Here is a 20,611-nt window from a genome sequence, read left to right as displayed (position 1 = left end):
CTAGAGGGTTTAGATCGACTTCATTTAGAGGACTGCTGGGACACAACTTTCAGATCCCTTTCAAACCTGTGCATTTCTGAACCAAGAGCATCTAACAGCAGCCCTGTGGAATCATCATTACCCTCCATTTCCTACCTCATCAAAATTAAAAGTCATTCTTTAGCAGAGATCACCTTTGAAATTTAATTCCTTCTAAAACACAAACTGGCAGTTAGATATCCACAAAGGAAAACATCAAGCACTGTGAAACAGTAAAGCAGACAGCCAAAAGCAAGGCAGGCAGGGTCCGTACCAGAAAAAGAAAGCATAAGAAGAATATCCCTTTGGATTCTGGAAGCCATAAGTATGAAATACAATACAGATATTTGCCCCCAAAAATTAGGTGCCATTAATCTCCTGGTGTCCTAATTTCTGAGAAAATGGATTTCCTTAAGTTTTCTTCAGGCCAAGAATATAGTACTAAAAGTATTAGTCATCGAAGTTTCTTAGGAAGGATCCAAATTTAATAGCCAGTACAAAACCATCCCCAAAAAGTAATAATGTGCAGACTTTTAGAAAATTAGTAATGCCTTCTGTGGGGCCAAGAATCAGGACAAACAATAAAATGAATGTTAACAACAAGTTCTGCAGTGACTCTGAGAAATTCTAACATGAAAGTATCCAAGAATATGGGATACCAAATACATACGTCATTTACAAATGGGGTCAATCCATGCAATATGGTTTGGTTCTGTGTCCCCACCCAAATCTCATGTCGAATTGTAATCTTCAGTGTTGGAGGAGGGGCCTGGTGGGAGGTGATTGGATCATGGGGGCGGACTTCTCCCTGGCTTTTCTCATGATAGTGAGAGAGTTCTCATGAGATTTAGTTGTTTAAAAGTGTGTAGCACTTCCCCCTTCACTCTCTCTTCTTCCTGTTCCACCACGCAAGATGTGCTTGCTTCCCCTTCACCCCTCCACCATAACCGTGTTTCCTGAGGTCTCCCCAGAAGCAGAAGCCTGTACAGCCCACAGAACTGTGAGCCAATTAAACCTCTTTATAAATTATCCAGTCTCTGGTATTTCTTTATGGCAGTGAAAAACAGCCTAATACACCAGGTCATCCTATTAAGTGTGCAACTTCCCCATGACCTCACTGAGTAAGAGTGTTTGTGCCACAGTTAAAAATCAAAAACAAATGGAAAGAACACTAATAATAATAAAGTGGGCAGGAGAAGACGTTGGGAGGTGAATATGTTAATGCCCTTCACGGTGGTAATGGTTTCACGATGTATAGTTATTCCCAAACTCATCAAGATGCATACATTAAGTATGTACAGCTTTATAGGTCAATAATTCCTTTAAAAAGTGGTTAAGAAACAGAAACAAACGGAAGAACGAGAAACAAGTGATTTCCTCAGTAACCTGCTTAAAGTTGTACTGTCTCGAATCTAATCACAATCACGTGGTCTGTTTTGAATAAACCATTAAATCTTCATTTCAAGTTAATAGTATCTATAAGTAAATGGGAACATTTTTTGAATTTCTGCAAATACCAATAATTTCAGAAAGGTGAGGAATCTAATTCAGTGAAAACTTTCAGGTACTGTTAAGCTCAAGGCTTAAGCTATTATCAAATTTTCAGGTAGAAAGCCGTGAAACAGTTTGCCCACTATTTCTCCTTGGTAGTGCTGCGGCCAACCATAGCTTGTCTCTAGCCATAATTCTAAATCTACATTATTTTGATCAGACAGTGAAAATGGTTACAAACATTTAGAAAGAACAATATTCACAAGATCATTTACATTACACATAAAGCCCCACTCTTGTCAGATGACCAAGAGGTTCTGGAATGTGTAACAAATGTTTGACAAGTTTAACTGTTTGATAGTTGTTTGACAAGTTGATGCCAAAAAACAAGTGTAGAAAAACAGAGCCTTAAAGAATGTCAGCAGACTTTATTGAGAATTTTAATTAATTATTTACTACAGGCCTCTCCAAAGCAGGTAGGGGAAATGGAGTAGAAAAGGGATAGACCCTTTTTTTTTTTTCATTTTTTGTTTTTGCTTTTATTTTTGAGACAGGGTCTCACTCACTGCCCAGGCTGGAGTGCAGTGGCACAATCACGGCTCACTGCAGCCTTGACCTCCTGGACTCAAGTGATTCTCCCACCTCAGCCTCCCAAGTAGCTGGGACCACAGGCCCATGCTCATGTACCACCATGCCTGGCTACATTTGGCTACTATATATATATAAATATATATTTCTTTTGGTAGAGATGGGGTTTCACCAGGTTGCCTAGGCTGGTCTGGAACTCCTGGGCTCAAGTGATCTGCCCACGACGGCCTCCCAAATAAGACACATTTTCTTATTTGTGTCTTATTCTTATATTTATACTTACAAAATATTCTGTTTCTCGATGACAAGTATGTAGTCAAAGCCATTCATACATACCGTAGAACATTTTCTTCTCACACAATAAGCTACACCTGGGGGTGGGGGCGGGGGTGGGGGTCGGGGGGAAGCCTCAGAATAGAAGGCAGATTCTTCAGATGCCTCCAGGAGTTCTGATAGGTTAGGAAAATCACCTAAGGTATTCTTAAGAGGCAGGACTGTCCCTGCCTTTCCCTTTTTCTCTTTAAAGGCAATCTTATGACTAGAATGGTTTCTACAGACCATTTGTATACTTTGGGAGAAATGGCTAAAATGTGGCAAACACGCTGAGTGAGTTCCCATTCTGCTGGAATCCTAACTGCCAGTCACACAGGAGACAACGTGACTGGCACTTAGGATTCTCAGCTATCAGGCAGGTTGAGCCCAGCTCAAAGACCAAGCTGTTTTCTTCAGATTCTAGAAAAGATCTTACAATGGAAACAGCACACATTTCACAAAGTAAAATACTTTTCAAAACTAGCAAAGAACTAATGCTCAAAGCTGGAAGAAACACTTGAAGGTTCTCATATATATGGTTTTCTCATTCTCAAGTATTCTTTGCACTTGTGACTTACCTGTCGATTATACGCCTGTTTATCATTTGCCAAGTTATTGCAACGCTTTCCTCTGAAATTCAACAGAGCCCCAAACCCTTAATATTACTAAAAAAAACTCCAAACCCTCCCTTCAGACTATAATTATCTTTCCCTAGATTTCTCAGTCCTTTCTTATTTTTAATATTTTAAATTCTTGAACAATTCTAAATTGTACATGTATAGCAGGCAATTTATTCACTTTTTAACATCTCTGATATTTTCCTAGGAAAGTGCTATGAACATACAACAGTCAGAACAAAGTGCATCTCCATGAACAAACTTCCCTGGGAGGAATCTCCTGCTAACATATTACTTCTGTAGACAAGTAGAGGACTGTGAATTAGCACCTCTGAATTTGCTGGTCTGAACATGGTGGAAAGCAAAAGTTCTTTCCTCAGCTCTTATTTGATCTGATCAACAATCACTCTGTTACCACTTAACATGCTGCTGATCCAGCCAAACAGTATTTTTAAATTCTCGCAGTGAAAGATTTGTTGCCATTTAAAACATTATAAGCAAACCAGTAATCTGTACAGGAAGGAAAGATTCTGGGCAGGTTTACCATCTACAATAATACAGGCAAACCCTATGTTTCCAGACTCCCATATTAAATTTACTCATGCTTATTAAAGTGTTACTACCTGCTAATCTTGGCTCAGCTATTGGCACTGAATGTCAAGTACTGGACAGGAGGATCCTGAAGAAGAATTCAAATCCTCTGACCTACTCTGACACTACATTTCTCATTCATGCCTTTATATTTCAACTGCTTTAAAGTATTAAGGTATAGAAGGTCCCTCCCATCCATCTACCAGTCCCTCCCATCCATCTACCACACTGCCACGGGCATTGCATCTTGTAGGCACGTATCTCTTGTGGGCACAAGGGATCACAGAAGAAGCACTTCTGGAGGGAGGATTCCTTCAAACAACTCTAATTTCAATTGTGTGCAAAGTCATCCTATGTCAAAGACTGTGCCCAAGCCTAAAAGACTCACATAACAGGGGAAATGTGCAAGAGGGCTCACTCCATAATTCACCTTTTCACAAATGTTTTGTATTCTAGGCCCCAGAGAGTGTCTGGGAGAGAAACAGAATAAGACACCCAATCACCCCATCATAATACATCCACAGACAAGGTATGCCATGGTTTGATTTGAAGATCTGGGTGAACTGCATTACCAGGGGGCATACGCACATGCCAGGTGGAGGAGACACAGGGCACAGTGTCCACCCTGCAGACATTAGTCCACTTCAGGCGTGCGCACTACTGCCAGGGGAAATGGTACAAACGGGTTGGACTAAATGCACCAAGAATGCAAGTGTGCAGCTGCCTAGACCACGTTCCCCTCAGAGGACTCCAACTTTCTTTTAAATTAGAAATGTCCTTACACAGAACATTTAAAATTCAGTTTAGGATTTTCACCAAATGCATAAAGCTCATCAGAAGTAGTCAATCCATAACACTTCTGTACCTCTTCTCCGATATTAAGAAGTGAAAAAGATGAAGTTATATTTAGATGCTTCAAATAAGACAAAAGGTGACTGAGTTTTCCAGATTAAAAATTGTCAAAAATCTGACCACAGGCCGGGAGCAGTGGCTCACGCTTGTAATCCCAGCATTTTAGGAGGCCAAGGCAGGCAGATTGCTTGAGCTTAGCCTGGCTAACATGGTGAAACCCCACCTCTACAAAAAAATACAAAAATTAGTTGGACATGATGGCATGTGCCCGTAAGTCCCAGCTACTCGGGAGGCTGGGATGGGAAAATGGCTTGAGCCCAGGAGGTGGAGGTTGCAGTGAGCCAAGATTGCGCCACTGCACTCCAACCTGGGTGATAGAGCCAGACCTTATTTCAAACAAAACAAAACAAATCTGACTATAACAGGTACAGAAATATGTATATTAAAATGGTCAGGGTGGACAAAAAAAAGAAAATAAATAAGCACAGGCCCTTATGCTAGAGGCCAAAGGGATCTATTAAAGGATAATGGCAATTCTCAACGGAGGTCATCCTCCTAGTCTACTTTGGCTTGTATTTTCCTTAACTGTTTTTGCTACATGAGAACATCTGTCTTCTTTTAAAAAGGAATACAATGAGAGAAGAACCAGGGCCAAGCAACCTGAGATGGTGGCAGCTGTTAAATAAAACAGCTGAAGTTTTGTTCAGTCAGAAACATTTCATGGGCTGATTAATTTTTACAAATAGTCTGAAAATCTGAGTTAAAAAATAATAATTTAGGCCAGGTTCAGTGGCTCACACCTGTAATCCCAGCTACTCGGGAGACTGAGGCAAGAGAATCACTTGAACCCAGGAGGCGGAGGTTACAGTGAGCCAAGATCACACCACTGCACTCCAGCCTGGACGACAGAGCAAGATTCCATCTCAAATAAATAAATAAGCAAATAAATAAAATTAGAAAAAGGTGTCCATGTCATCCCAACAAGAAAATATGATATTCATGGTCTTCTAAACTTACGTGCTAAAACTTAAACCTCTTAGTCACATTTTAAAAACCTGAGGTCTTGTCTTGAACTTTTCATTTTATTTGTCTTTTTTCAACATTTAAACCTTTGCTAAAACTAAAAAACTCAGCATCCACAATCAAAACTAACGGTCACAGGTGAAAACAAATTTCATTAAAAACAGACTGGGGACAAACAGGAGAGAATTATCAAAGGGGATGAAAAGATTACCATTATTTTTCCTGGAAATTTCTGGCAAGTCTGGCTGGTGGTACTGAGGTGAGTTTCTTGGTAAATGGTTTTCAGGTAGTTTCTTGGAGGTCTTCAGTGGACAGAGCTCCCGTTCCTTGAACTCGGCTGTGTTCTCTGAAGTTTTAATGTCAGTTTCCTTAGGAAACATACATGTTTGTATTCCCTCCTTCATATTACATTCTGAAGAAGGATTATTGAAAATAATTGTGTTTTTCAGTGTGTTTTCTTCTTTATTCAGTAAGTTTTTGGGAAGGGTTAAACTCTTCTGCAGGTTGACATTTATGCCACTTGCATATTTGAGGCTGATCCAGTTCTCACCCATGGCATCAGTGCAAATGTCCTCTTTAGCAGCAGGCAGTGAGCTGCCCAGGGGTGAAGTCTGTTTTTCCTCAGTAGTCGTGCTGGTGCTGCTGGCCACAGCTGTGCTGGTTTTGTGTTTACTGTAATACACTGAGCATTTGTGCTTCTTCTGAGAATGACCATAGGTGGCTGGGCTCCTCTTTGCAGCATTCTGGATCCTGCTTTGGGGAGTGTTCACTGGAAGGCAGTTCTTCCCCCTGCCTTTATCAGAGGGGCCATATGTATCGAGAAAGTTCTTGCAATTGCTTCTGAATTTAAGAAGAAAAACATTTAGCATAGAGGCAAATCAAATCAAACGCTACTTCTCCGCTTCCATATCCATGAGAAAAGGGTAGCAATCAGTACTGAGTGTAACTTCTACCTTCCCTTCTTCTAAAGCTCCAAGAGTTTTCTGCCAATGAGAATACCCATCAACTAAGTCCTTGCATGGAGACTATCTCATAGTAATAATGGGGCAGCTGTTCACATAATGACTTAAAATTTTATGAAAGCAAATGTGGAATCAAAATTTATATTTACTTAAAATTAAATCAGAAATGAGTAATATCAAAAGTGAGAAACCGCCCCCGCTCCCAACCACACTATAAGAATTCTTACTTGTAAGAATGGGGGCTGATTACATCCATAGGACCATTGTTCTGCTGTGAAGAGGAGCTAGCATTTTGCCTCTGTCTTGTTTTCATGAATTCCATGAGAATGTACTGTGCTTGTTGGAAGGCTATTAAAATCACACCCAACAGGGACAAACTGAGGAAGAAAGCAACAAGGTTCAGTATCGCATGGTTCTGACTGGCATTCAAAAGACTAGTTTCATTACAGAAGAGTAGGGAATTATTTACAAAAAACATCTGAAGATGCAGTATTAAAATTCCCTAAGATTTATGACATAATTTCTGATGTTCCTTAAAGATTAAAAACACACACAAAAGTTACCAAAATTGTGCATATTTATAAATTTGACATTATAATTCCATTTTTATGAAATCACTCAAAAAAGGTCATTCCAGTCTCCCAATCTCAAATCATCACTGCATGAGCTAACACGAGTAATTAACATTCATATCATCCACCATGACTGCCTATGAACATACTATATATGGAGCACAACTGTCTATGATACTTCTAGGTCCTATGACTCTCTTACGATTAGTTTACTATAACCTTAAAGTGTACCAGTGAATATTTCATGTATGTCACAGTTCTCGAAGCAATAACAATTCCACTCAATTCATATATTTTGACTACACTCGGTCAGTTTACGTTTTCACACAACTTGCCTGGATGACTTCTCTACTCAGTGAGAGAACAAGGGAGACGGTAGTGGTTTACCTGACAAAGAAGACCGTGAGCCTCCAAAATGACTCCTCCCAGCTGGGTCCTGGAACCACGTCTGCACACAAGGGCAACAGGTGATGAGGGAGAGTCACATTGAGAGTGAAGCGAAATTCCAGGTCCGCTGCGGTTACAAGACTAAGGTCCCGAATTACCCAGGAAGAGGTAAAGTCTGGAGTGAACCTGAAAATAAAAGAGTCATCTTTATGAACTTTTAATCGTTTTAATTTTAGCCACAAGGCAAAATAATGACAACATGTCTTACTCCTACAAAAGAAATATTTACATTAAAACAACACAAGATGTCTTAACAATGGAAAAAGTTTTCCTCCTCACATTGTTAAATGCACCACAAAACTGAAATCACGTTAAAGCCCAATGCTTACACAATGCTGATATCGCGGGATGTGTTTGGGTCCAGGGAAAACTGATGACAATCCAGCACCTCAAATCCATAACCTTGGCAGTTATAACCATTAATTTTCAGAGACGAAACAGTTATAGGAAGAGGTCCAATATTCTCAACTTTAAAGTTCTTTGTAATAGATAAAATTTGCTTGCTGTCTTTCAGTTCTAATGGGAACCAAAAAAAGATATTTAGTATATGTGAACTATAAAATTTATTTAAAATAATTTATTGGATCAATATTTATTGAATAAACCAAACCATGATCTACATTACTAAAATGTGAAAAAAAATCCAACATAAGCTCAAAGTATGATTTCTACCTAATTTCTAGAACAATTATAGATTCTGTTCTAGGATACAACAGAGATACTTAAGTAGGCAAGACTTTTCTTACATGAAATGCTCTACCAAGACACAAAAAGTAACCAAAATCTCTTCTTTGGTCCTTTACTTGTTAAAGGTTAAGGTTAAAAGTTGGTTCTTCTCAAAAGTCAAATAGTTTGATTTACTATAAGCCACCATATGCCCCATGCCCTGTAATTTTCACTCACATTGAACCAGGCACCAGTTAAGAGGATGTATAAGTGCTTCTCTATAAATCCATCACAGCTGCTAGAAACAGTTCAAACATGTGCTATACTATTACGAGAACACATTTTATACTGAGTTTGAAAAAAGAAAGGTTATGACAATTTTTAAATATCCTTGCGAATTTATAACACGCAAGCTATCCCATATAAGGACTAATAGTTTATCTGGTTCTACAGGTGTTTGTTTGTTTTAGAGACAGGGTCTTACTCTGTTGCCCAGGCTAGAGTGTAGTGGTGAGATCATAGCTCACTGCAGCCTTGAACTCCTGGACTCCAGCAATCCTCTGAACTCAGCTTCCCAAGTAGTTAGTACTACAGGCACACTCTACCACAGCCAGGTAATTGTTTAATTTTTTGTAGAGATGGGGTCTCACTGTGCTGCCCAGGCTGGCCTTGAACTCCTGGGCTCAAGCAATCCTCCAACCTCAGAAACCTAAAATGCTGGGATTACAAGGCATGAGCTATGGCAACAGGTCTGGTTCTATAGTTTTTATATTACTTCTTAATTCTATCATTCAAAGTCAACTCTAAATAACTGAATGAATAAATGGAATAATAAATATCGTAAAGAAGAATTCTGAATGTAAAATTACTAACAAATCTTTTTTTTTTTTTTTTTTTGAGACAGTCTTGCTCTGTCACCCAGGCTGGAGTGCAGTGATACAATCTCAGCTCACTGCAACCTCTACCTTCCAGTTTCAAGCAATTCTCTTGCCTCAGCCTCCCAAGTAGCTGGGATTACAGGCATGCGCCACCACGCCCAGCTGATTTTGTATTTTTAGTAGAGACAGGGCTTCACCATGTTGGCCAGGCTGGCCTCAAACTCCTGGTCACAAGTGATCTGTCCGCCTCAGCCTCCTGAAGTGCTGGGATTATAGGCATGAGCCACCATGCCTGGCCTCTAACAAATCTTTTCAAACTCAGTGCCCATTTAGTATAGTTTTCTAAAACAAACAAACAAACAAAAATCTACTCAGACATTAAAATAGTCCTACAAATTATCCAATGGTTTCACCAGTCAGGTTTCTCTGTAGAAAACAGTTACACTAAAATGCTTTCTGTGTTTTTATAAAATTAAAAATAGTAATAGGAAAATAAGAATTTACTAAAAGCATATTACATTGTTTATTTCTGTTTCAGTTCCTGAGGAAGTTGCTGAAACTAACATAAGTAGTTTAAAAGCATTTCGTTTAAATACATGCATAATTTTAAAATTTTCTAGTGCAACATGTTAATGTATTTCTAAATCTGCACTGTCTGATACAGTAGCCATTAGACACATGCAGCTATTTAAACTTAACTAAAATAAATTTTAAATTAACTTCATCAGTCACACCAGTTATTTTTTTGATTTTTTTTTTTCTGAGACAGGGTCTCACTCTGTCACCCATGCTGGAGTGCAGTGGCATGATCGTAGCTCACTGCAGACCATATCTCCTGGGCTCAATCAATCCTCCCACCTCTGCCTCCTGACTAACTGGCACTACAGGCATCTGCCACCATGCCTAGCTAATTTTCTCTTATTCTTAGCAGAGATGAGGTCTTGCTTTGTTGCCCAGGTTGGTCTCAAATTTCTGAGCTCAAGAAATCTTTCCACCTTGGACTCCCAAAGTGCTGGGATTATAGGCGTGAGCCACCACACCCAGCAACTAGTTATTTTTAAAGATTTATTTTTTTTTCTTTTTTCTTTTTTGAGACAAAGTCTTCACTCTTGTCATCCAGGCTGGAGTACACTGGCACGATCTTGGCTCACTGCAACCTCCGCCTCCTGGGTTCAAGCGATTCTCCTGCCTCAGCCTCCTAAGCGACACCACGCCTGGCTAATTTTTGTATTTTTAGTAGAGAAGGGGTTTCACCATGCTGGCCAGGCTGGTCTTGAACTCCTGACCTCAGGTGATCCACCTGCCTCAGCCTCCCATAGTGCTGGGGTTACAGGTGTAAGCCACCGTGCCCAGCCATTTTAAAAGACTTCTTAACCACATGTGGCTAGTGGCTGTCTTGGAGGACACAGATACAGACTATTTTCATCATCACAAAAAGTGCTTATTGGTTAGCACACTTTTGATGTTTTCTCCAGTCATCATTTCAGTGGTTTTCTGTGATTAGGTAACTGACAGTCAAATTAACTGCTTCACGTATTTATTTTAAATATTTTAACACTACTCTGATAATTTAGCAATTACACAATCTTTTTTCCCTGTGTATCTTTTTTGTTTGTTTTAGAGAGGGGGTCTTGCTGTTTTGCTCAGGTTGGCCTAAAACTCCTGAGCTCAAGTGATTTTTCCACCCTAGCCTCTTGAGTAGCTGGGACTACAGGTGCTGATATGGTTTGGATCTGCGTCCTCACCAAAATCTCATGTTCAATTCTAATCCCCAGTGTTGGAGGTGGGACCTGATGGGAGGTCAATGGATCATGGGGGTGGTCTCTCATGGTTTAGCACCCTCCCCCGACTCCCGCAATGCTGTCACTGTGATAGTGAGTTATTGTGAGATCTGGTTGTTTAAAAGTGTGTGACACCTCCTCCCCTCTCGTGCTCCTGCTTTAGCTATGTAAGATGTGCCTGCTTTCCCTTCATCATCTATCATAATTGTAAGTTTCCTGAGGCTTCCTCAGAAGCTGAGCGGATGCCAGCATCATGCTTCCTATACAACCTGCAGAGCCATGAGCCAATTAAAACTCTTTTGTTCATAAATTACCCAGTTTCAGGAATTTCTTTACAGTAATATGAGAACAGACTAATAAAGGCCTGCACCACCATCTAACTTATGTCTATTATCTAAGTTGAGTTAAATATCTAAAGATACTACTCTAATCCAGGGGAATCAATGCATATATGTATATATGCTCAAATGTTTGCCTGATTTAATTATTTGCATCAATACAATGAATTTACTATAAATTTTTAGAATTTAAAAATTTAAAATTTTAGAATTTAAAATTTAGAATTTACAGAATCCTTTCACTCTCAGCTTTAATGCCAACCTCCCCTGTCAGAGTGCCACGCATATGAACTCACGTCTACGGCAGTCCATCAGCGTGGACTCAGGCACCTTAAATCGGAGTGAGCCTCCTGCACCAGGAAGTCTTCCACCCACTTTTAATAACTCTCTTGCTCCAAATCCTTCCACGCCAATCATGTCAATAACAGTCAAGTTATTCCTGTAGTGAAAGGAAATACAAATAAAAAGGCATTATATGGAGTCACAAGGTACAATGTACTTGAATTTAAATATTCCCAGTTATCAAGAATATTTTTAAACTTTTTTGAAGTTTTAAAAAAGAAAATCAATTTAAATGGTGTGATATCTTCTTCCATCTCACAGAATAAGGGTGCAGCCACAGGCAAGAAAAGCTACCACTGCCAAGTACCAAAGTGAGCTGACTGCAGCAAGAACATGCAAACAATGATGACCCCCTTCCAACCACAGCCCACACATGTAGCCTCATATATTTTTCTAATAACTAGAAACCAGGATAGTGATCAGACATTCGAGAAAAAAAAACTGAAGAAATAAACTGGGGGACACAGACAAACACTAACAAATTTAGACAAAATGATAAAACTTATTTACAGGGTGAATTAAGGTGTTTTCAGAGTAATCGTAAGAAATTCTGCCTTAGGGATGATACTAGACATAAAATTCTACTGTTTCTTTGGAAGTGAAGATTTAAAATATCACCCCATAAATAACATGTATCTAGTCAGGTTTATACCAAATAGTAATTCAGACTAGCATGTGTCTTTTCATTAGTTGAAATTCCAGGACAAAAAGGTGGAAATGATTTTTATTTTTTTTAATTTTTATTTATTTACTTAGGAGATAGGATGTTGCTCTGCCACCCAGGCTGGAGTGCAGTGGCATGATCACGGCTCACTGCAGCCTCAACCTCCCAGGCTCACACAATCCTCCTACCTCAGCCTCCCAAGTAGCTGGGACAACAGGCAAGCATCACCATGCCCAGCTAATACTTTGTATTTTTGTAGGGACGAGGTTTCACCACATTGCCCAGGCTGGTCTCGAACTCCTGGGCTCAGGTGATCTGTCCACCTCAGCCTCCCCAAGTGCTGAGATTACAGGCATAAGCCACTACAACTGGCCTGGAAATGATTTTCAAATGATGCATATTGGAGTGAAAGCCACTCCTCATAATGTAAATACTATAGAAGCAGCAAGATAATTCATTTTACTTTTGTAATTATATAGAATACACTGAAATAGCTTTAAATCTTTAAAGGATTAAAAAGCCTTTATTAACCATTTAAAAACCTTTAAGTGATGGGGCAATAGATGACTGATGTTATTTACAGGACAGAAACCACCAAAAGTAAATTAGTTTCTACAAAAAAATTTAGACTTTCTTTTCAAGCCTGAGATAGTTCAACCTGGGATGAAATAGTTTGTCTCTGCACTTCCTAGGACCTTAGTTCTTCAACGAAGAGTCAGTTTAAATGAAACATTAAATAAAAAAAAATTAATTAAAAAAAGAAAAAAATTAATAAACAGAAAAAAAGAAACACTAAGTCAACAGGGCATTAAGTATTTTTAGTTAAAATGCTTAATGAATAAACTCTTAAGAACTTTAACTTTTTTTAGTATCATTCATTTGCAGAAGAACAAACTTATATATTAAAGAAAATTCTGAATAATAAATTTTTTGCCAGGTGATCTGATACTACAAGTTTTGAAAAAATAACTCAAATGTCATTTATTAAAAATTAAATTTGTGTTGGACTTCTCACTAATGCAGAGAGCTTCAAGATACATCTGTATTTACTGTAAATTTTTAAAAGACTCTCAAGACTACCTAAAGACGAAAACAATTTAAAAATAAAACACATTAAGCATGCTTAAATCAGTCAGCAGTAACTCATTTCAAAGGAAGAAAAGGAATAAAAAGAGCCAATGGGCTCAATGAAACACGTTTTCTATCATCCTTTGGGCTACTGAGAATTCCACGAGCAAAAAAGAGATGAAAGTGATATAAGTTTGTTCAAATACTAAAGACTGAAAATATCTACAGTAGTCCTTTAAGGATCTCTCTATGCTAAGGACAGAGGAGTAGATCTGCGTGAGTGTGTCCTGCCTTTTGAGACAGCACTGGACGAGAAGCTGTGTGGAAAGCACTACCTCTCCTGGAGACATGCACGCACACTCCCTATTGGAGAAGAGAGGAGACTGAGGCCCTAGGGATTACATGTCAAGCCTCCAGTGACCTCTTTCTCAGCTTCCACTTCTTCCCACCCTGCAACACAGCCTTCATCCTGAAGGTCTGACTGAGAAGTGAATGTCAACTATCAGCTAAAGAGATTTACACAGACCAGTCAGCGAGAAAGAAACAGATTCTACAACAGGAACACACCTACCGGATTAGTATGAGTGAGGTAACTTTTCCATAGTCAGCGGGTGTGAAAACTACACCAACTCTTTTCATTTCCAAAGGCTGCAGATGTAAGTGGAGGATGCCAAACCTGGATTCCTCAGAATGCATACCCTGCAAATTAACAAATTAAACAATGTCATACTCCTAGAAAGCAAGCTTCCATTGTCATTAAGTGCATCCTAGAGTTTAAACATGATTGCTTTTCTTTTAATGTCCAGATTAGATCATCCTAATCAACCTGTTTGAACTTGCTTATCCTGAGAGTTCACTCCAATAAACAGCTTCTGAGCCATAGCTAAGAAATATAGGCAGAGACTACAAGACAACCTGACACAGATGCTGGAGAGGGGATTTGCTTCTTAGTTTGAATGGAAGTTGGGGCCAGAAGCTTTCTACACAAAGATGCTTTGAATGGAAAACATCAATCAGAAAACAGACCCAACAGCCTCTGCTTGAATGCTAGAGCAATCTGACAAGACCACTCACTCACCATTGGACAACCCAAAGATCTCTTTATATAAATTCTTTATACTGAATTTAAGTTTATATAGAAATCATCTTTATTATATTTAGTATCTCCAGTCAGAAGAAAGATCTTTCTTTATTCACATCTTCCTCTATTTTCTCCAAGATGTCTTTTTTTTTTTTTTTTTGGCATAAAACTTGTGCTCTAAGTTTAGTATCCAACGTCTAATTCTTTTTATCTTTTTGGTAAGTGGACTTTCCCTCTTTCCACTGCTTTTTCTAGCTCCATCTCACTAAAAACAATGCAATGCACAATTTCTTAGAGCTAATATATAATCCTGAAGAATATTATTTCACTTTGTTTTTAACTTTTATCTTTCAGTTATTGCTAGTGTTACCCATGCCATCTGAAAAAAAAGAATAGTAATAGTATTTGATTATTCGATTCATTTTTATTAGAATTATAAACTCCATGAAGGAAGAAACCCTGCTTTACACACATAATATGAATACTGAATTTAAAAGCTGCTGACTTTTGTGTTAAACTATAGTAAAAACAGCACCTCTATTAAATGGTTCTTATATGCCAGGCACTGACATTTTTAGGGTATATAAAAAATTCCAATGCTCTTAACCCAAGGAACTATATTTCTAAAAGCAAATCAGCAAAATCAAAATGCAGGAAGCCTTTCTTTACATGATGAAGAATTCTAATAACAATTTTGAGTTAAATTTTAACTCAGTGTTTTCCAGGCGCTGATATTAACTATTCTTTTTGTCAATGTAATTAATTAACAATAGTAATAATTTCTCGTATCCCAAAATGTATAATATTTCTTGGGAAAAATAGGTGCATCATTTGTTCACATCTAAATAGAATATTTAGATTTAAAATAAATGGGTATTATTTTTGGAATTTCAAGCTATACATGATTCAATACCAGTGAGGCAAGATATCATTTAGCATTTTGGACTAACTATCTTGAATAGCCTTGAAGACCTCCTGGTGGAGAAAATGAGAGGGAGAGAGAGGGGCAGCCTCACTAACAAGAATAAGACCACACCTGGGTGCAAGGCTTCACCACTCCCCCCAACCCTCGCCCAATGCCGCCTCAACACTTAAAGAAAGGAGAGTCTGTGGTAATGGGTTATCTGTGGTCTTCCTCCTTCTGTTATTGAAAGTAATCTAGAGCCAACAGTATATTTTTGGAGGGATAAAGATAAAGAAAGAAGAAAGTACCCAAGGCGCTTAAATATAGTGTAGTAAAAATAGAGTTATCTGCATATGTGAGTTTACATGTGTATGTATGTATTTTTTGTCAACAGATGCTCCACTTTTGAACTGATCTCAAACACAGAATACCTGTAAGGCCAACATTCAGCTGTATACAAATAGCCATGGAATGACTGAGTGGAAACTGAGAAGTAAGGCTGTCAAGTCCCCAGGCAAATAGCATCTTCACCATATGACATGTTTACTCCTACTCCGAAGTATTTGGGCAAGACCTCATGATTGCCCACAGGCTTAAGAATTTTAGAGTAGTCCTTTTTTATAGATAAGGTAAACATCACAAAAATTGGGTGACTTGCTAAAAATAGGAAAACAGTTTAGTAAGAGAAGATTTTTTTAAATGTATTTGTTTTTCCTTATCTTGCCCTAAAAAAGAATTTGAGGGCCAAGGAATCTTAAGAGAATTATAAATTCTGGGGTCTCAAGTTTCATGGTTTTCTACAAAGCTCTGTTAAACTGTTATTTCTTTACTCACATGATTCTAAATCATCAAATTAAAATGATTTAGAGCTAACATAAACCCAGCTCCTACTGCACTAGTTAACTGGAAAAATCTGCTATGTATTGTTAATGCCTAGAGAATCAAAATAAAAGAGCCATATACAGTACATAAAAGACATTTTAAACATAAATCAATGAGGCCCATATGCCCATGTGTCTAGTTTGTCGGCATTCTTTTTTCTGTTTTAGGATAACATCCTACCAGGTAAGGGCAAGCTTTGGTGAGCTGGAATTCACCAGTTGTGAAATTAATCATCTGCATATCAGTGCCAAACCTATAAGGAAAAAAGCAAGTGTTTAAAACAGCACTCACATCTGCCAGTAAAGAAAGATTTAATAAGTGTGTGCACATATATACATTTATACATAGGTGAGTATGTGTTTGTGCAAACACATACACACAAAATTCATCCCATCCTGTCACCACTGTGTCCCAGCTCCATCCCACATTCCCGCACCCGTATCTGCCATATTGTCAGTGATCAATAAATATTGTTAAATAAATGACTTTGGCATCACAGGATATAAGGAAGCATATGGTGACAGAAGCTCTAAATATAAAGCAATTTTTTGGAAAAAAAAGTGACTCTCAACCAAAGGCAATTTTATCCCACGGGATACACTGGGCAACGTCTGGAGACATTTTTGGTTGTCACAGCTGGGGAGAACTGGCATCTAGTGGGTAGAAGCCAGGAATGCTGCTAAACATCCTTCAACACACAAGATGGCCCCTCCCACCCCCACCAAACAGAATGGTAGAATCACCTGGTCCAAAATATCAATACTGTGAAAGCTGAGAAACCCTGGGATAAGGGTGGATCTTACTAAACGAGAAGCTGGAAACATTCTAAGTAAAACTGTGATTGTGTAAAAATAAGATATAACAGACATGAACCAATTATCATCTCTTCCTGTTTAATGCTAGACAAGAATATACATTCAGCCCTTCACATGTGCAGGTTCCATACCTGGAGGTTCAACCAACCACAGGTGGAGAACCCTCAAATAAGGAGGGCCAATTTTTCCATCAATGGTTTTAAAGGACTTGAACATCCTTGAGATTTTAGTATCCGAGGGGGTCCTGCGACTAATTCCCCTGCAGATATGGAGGGCCAATTGGACTAAAACACTAAACTTATTTATGCTGCCCAGAAATCACCATGATTGTGAGTCTAAATGTTAGGAGTATATGTGAAAAAACATCATGATAAAGGTTCCCTAGCTAAAGAAAAGGATGTTCTGTTGCTTAGTGGACTTCGCATAGTAACACTGAAGATGCCACATAACACACAGAGCCAGGTAGTTCCATCAAATCACATGTACCAAGGGGCAGGATGCCCAAGGTCCATGAGCTAATGGGTTAATACTGTGTCCACATCCACACACAGGTCCTGGTTGAAAAAGTGTAGGACATTCAGTAATTCTAAGTCTTCCCAGTACTTCCCAAACTGCCTCTCAGAAAAAAAGTCTTCATACCATCTGTGGAGCAGGTGCACTAGGGCTTCGGGTTTAGGGTACAAAGAGAGAGGCAGGAGCTGCAAGGAGACCGGCCAAGAGGATGGGTTCTGCACCACAAAGTACTTGACCTAGGTGTGAGGAAAGAAAAGTTAAAACCCCAAGAGAGACACAGCATCCCTCCTGAGATATTCTGGCCAAAAAAGCATAACCTGATCATGAGGAGACATCACGTTAACTCCAATCAAGAAACATCATAGGAAATAAATGGGCAGCACGCTTCAAAAATATCTATGTCATAAAAGGCAAAGAACAGCTGGGGAAGATTAAAGGAGACTAAAAAGACCTGCCAATGAAATGAGAAATCCTGGACTGGATTCTGAACCAGAAAAAAAAAAAATGCTGGAAAGTATGACAGTGGGATATCTGAAAACACTTGATCTACATATACTGTATATATGTAGTATATATACATATATACTGTATATATTTACTGTAGATTAAATAACAGCATCATGATTGTTGCATTTTCTGATTTTGATCATTATACTATGGTTCAGAAAAAAGCCCTCGTTCTTAAATAATTCACACTGCAAGTTAGAGGTAGAGGGTGTAACGTCTGACACTCAGATGGCTCACAAAGATACATGTATGCAGAAGGAGAATGTTCAAGCAAGTGTGGCAAACATTAAAAATTGATGAATCTTTGCAAAAAGATTCTTCTCTTTTTGCAAGCTCCTGATTTTCTTTTTGGGAGCTCCTGATATACTACTCTTGAAACTTTTCTCTAAGTTGAAATCATTTAAAAATAAAAAGTTAAAAAACAGCCTGAGGATGTCATCCCTAAGAAAATCTATGAGCACCTGATACGTCATACATTGTAATTCATGTCACATGTGGTATAGAGTTCTTAGCCATGAGACTTATGAGACATAAATGGAAGTCTGCTGGAGGCACCTCCTTCCCTTTGCCCAGTCTTCCCGCCACTGGAGCTGGACGAGAGAGGCACAGACAAGCACCGAAGTCAACACGCTAAGGATGGACAGTAGACAGGGAGAGGAGCCTCAGTCCCTGATGGCATCACAGAGAGCACAACCTGACTCACTCTGGACTTCTCCCCTTCGAGCTTCTTGTTATAAAATGACTCCTAATTAAGCCAGTCAAGATTTTCTCTGCTGTTTGCAGTTGAGTACTTTCTCAACTGACACATTTATGGAGGGCACACTCAATTCAAAGTCTATTTGTTTCCTGCATTTTCAGTCTGTTTAGAGTTTTACTGCTCAACTAGTTCTTTTGACATCGCCTTAATTTTGGCTTTGAAACAGTAACTCAAGGTGGACATAATCTGGTACTTTGAAAACCCAAGCACTGGGGAGTCACTGTCAAAGAAATGAAAAGACACAATGTCCTCACCACGCTGCTCCTAAGGGCAGTTGCGCTGAAGTTTAACACGAGGCCAGGCTCTGCGATCAAACGAGGCAAAAAGAAAACAAAGGATTCTGACTCCTTGGATTTCTTCAAGTGAGCAAATCGAGTTGTTCCCAAAACATTCCTCCTGTTTAATTGATAAACAAACTATTATGAAAAATATTTTGATATTTAAAAATTTAATATTTAATAATTTTGTTATTTAGCGAAATCACTAAATACTACTCCCACTTAAAGGAAAAGGGCTCTTGGGGAAATGGTTTATTCTAGGTCTGGGGATGGGAAAGTACAAGATTGATCCTGGAAGGCCCTCTTTTACTAGAAAGCAAGGAAGCACTCAAACAACAACAGGAACATGTCAAAGGGCCAGCCGAAGGGCTCCTACCAGCCAAATTTGGAACAATTTATCATCAAAAATAACAGTGATGGTAAGAGAGTACAACACTGCAACTAAAGAATCAGAGTGATGCTTAAAAGCAAGAGAAACACTTTTTTAGAAAAAAAAAAATCTGCCAATAAATGTAGAATGAACAAAATAATCAGAAACATCATTTTACAGCCATTAGTCTAACAATTGATTCTGGCAAGGATTACCAATAGATACTAAAACCATGGGATAAAACATCCTTAGGGAACAAGGCATTTATACGGTAATTTATCAAATTATCACAGCACAGATTTATTAACTACACAAGGAAAAAGGTATGTACAATGGAGTTCTGTCACTCATCACCTAAACCAAGCGACTCAATTCAGCAATGCCAATAATGGAACAAACTGACATTTACGTACCTCCTGATGTGATGAAATAATACAGACACAAGTTCAACCAGATAACTCATATTCTTGCCAAAAACATTTAACCAGAACATGAACTTGAGGAAACAATCAGAAAAATCCAGAGTGTGGAATGTTTTATAGAACAACTGGCCCGAACTTTTAAAAAGTATCAACATGATGAAAGATGATGAAAGGTAGGAACACTAGTCTAATGAAAACTAAGAAAACAAGACAACCAAATGCAATGCATGGCCTTTAAATGGATTCTGGGTTAAAAGATAAAGAAAAAAGCAGCTATAATGAACACTACTGGATCAACTAGGGAAAATTTTAACACAGACTGTATATTAAACAATCTAATTATATGAATGTCAAGTTTGTTGGGTATGCAATGGTAGTATAGTTATATAAGAAAATATTCTCTTTAGGAAATAATTTCCTTATAAAGTATTGAGAATTGAAATATGACATCTACAGCTCACTTTTGATGACTCGGCAAAAAGTCTGTGCGTGTGTGTGTGTGTACACAGAGAGAGAAATAAAGCAAAAGTGATAAAATGTGAACATCTGGTGAACAAAATCTAGATGAGGAATGTTTGCGAATTCACTGCACTATCCTCAACTTCTGAGGTTTGAAATTTGTCAAAATTAAAAGCTGGAGAGAAGTATCAATCACTGGAAACTAAGGACTGTAATGTCAATAAAATACTGTGTGCAGTCGTTGGCCCTTATGCACAGTTTTGCTTTCCAAAGTTTCAGTTACCTGTGGTCAACTGGGGTCTGAAAATATTAAGTGAAAAATTCCAGAAATAATTCATAACTTTTATATTACACACAGTACTGAGTAGCATGATGAAAGTTCAAGCCGCCCCATTCCATCTTGTCTGGGACAT

At 38.5% G+C, this 20,611-nt stretch overlaps 1 protein-coding gene across 1 annotated transcript in view; it reads right to left on the bottom strand.

The window, feature by feature from the left end:
• TMEM131L (transmembrane 131 like) overlaps positions 1-20,611 on the bottom strand; it is an 81,255-nt gene that overhangs the window by 27,115 nt on the left and 33,529 nt on the right. The window contains exons 13-21 of the mRNA XM_030816253.1: positions 18,924-19,065; positions 17,532-17,641; positions 16,258-16,330; positions 13,782-13,909; positions 11,433-11,575; positions 7,803-7,989; positions 7,414-7,599; positions 6,682-6,831; positions 5,704-6,332 (exon numbers count right to left, since the gene is read on the bottom strand). Of these exons, the coding sequence (XP_030672113.1) occupies positions 5,704-6,332; positions 6,682-6,831; positions 7,414-7,599; positions 7,803-7,989; positions 11,433-11,575; positions 13,782-13,909; positions 16,258-16,330; positions 17,532-17,641; positions 18,924-19,065 (1,748 nt within the window). The remainder of the gene's footprint in view (positions 1-5,703; positions 6,333-6,681; positions 6,832-7,413; positions 7,600-7,802; positions 7,990-11,432; positions 11,576-13,781; positions 13,910-16,257; positions 16,331-17,531; positions 17,642-18,923; positions 19,066-20,611) is intronic.

The sequence above is a fragment of the Nomascus leucogenys genome, chromosome 7b, assembly GCF_006542625.1.
Source record: "Nomascus leucogenys isolate Asia chromosome 7b, Asia_NLE_v1, whole genome shotgun sequence".
Lineage (NCBI taxonomy): Eukaryota > Metazoa > Chordata > Mammalia > Primates > Hylobatidae > Nomascus > Nomascus leucogenys.
Note: the sequence above shows the minus strand (reverse complement) of the source record. Positions and strands in the feature narration are given on the sequence as shown.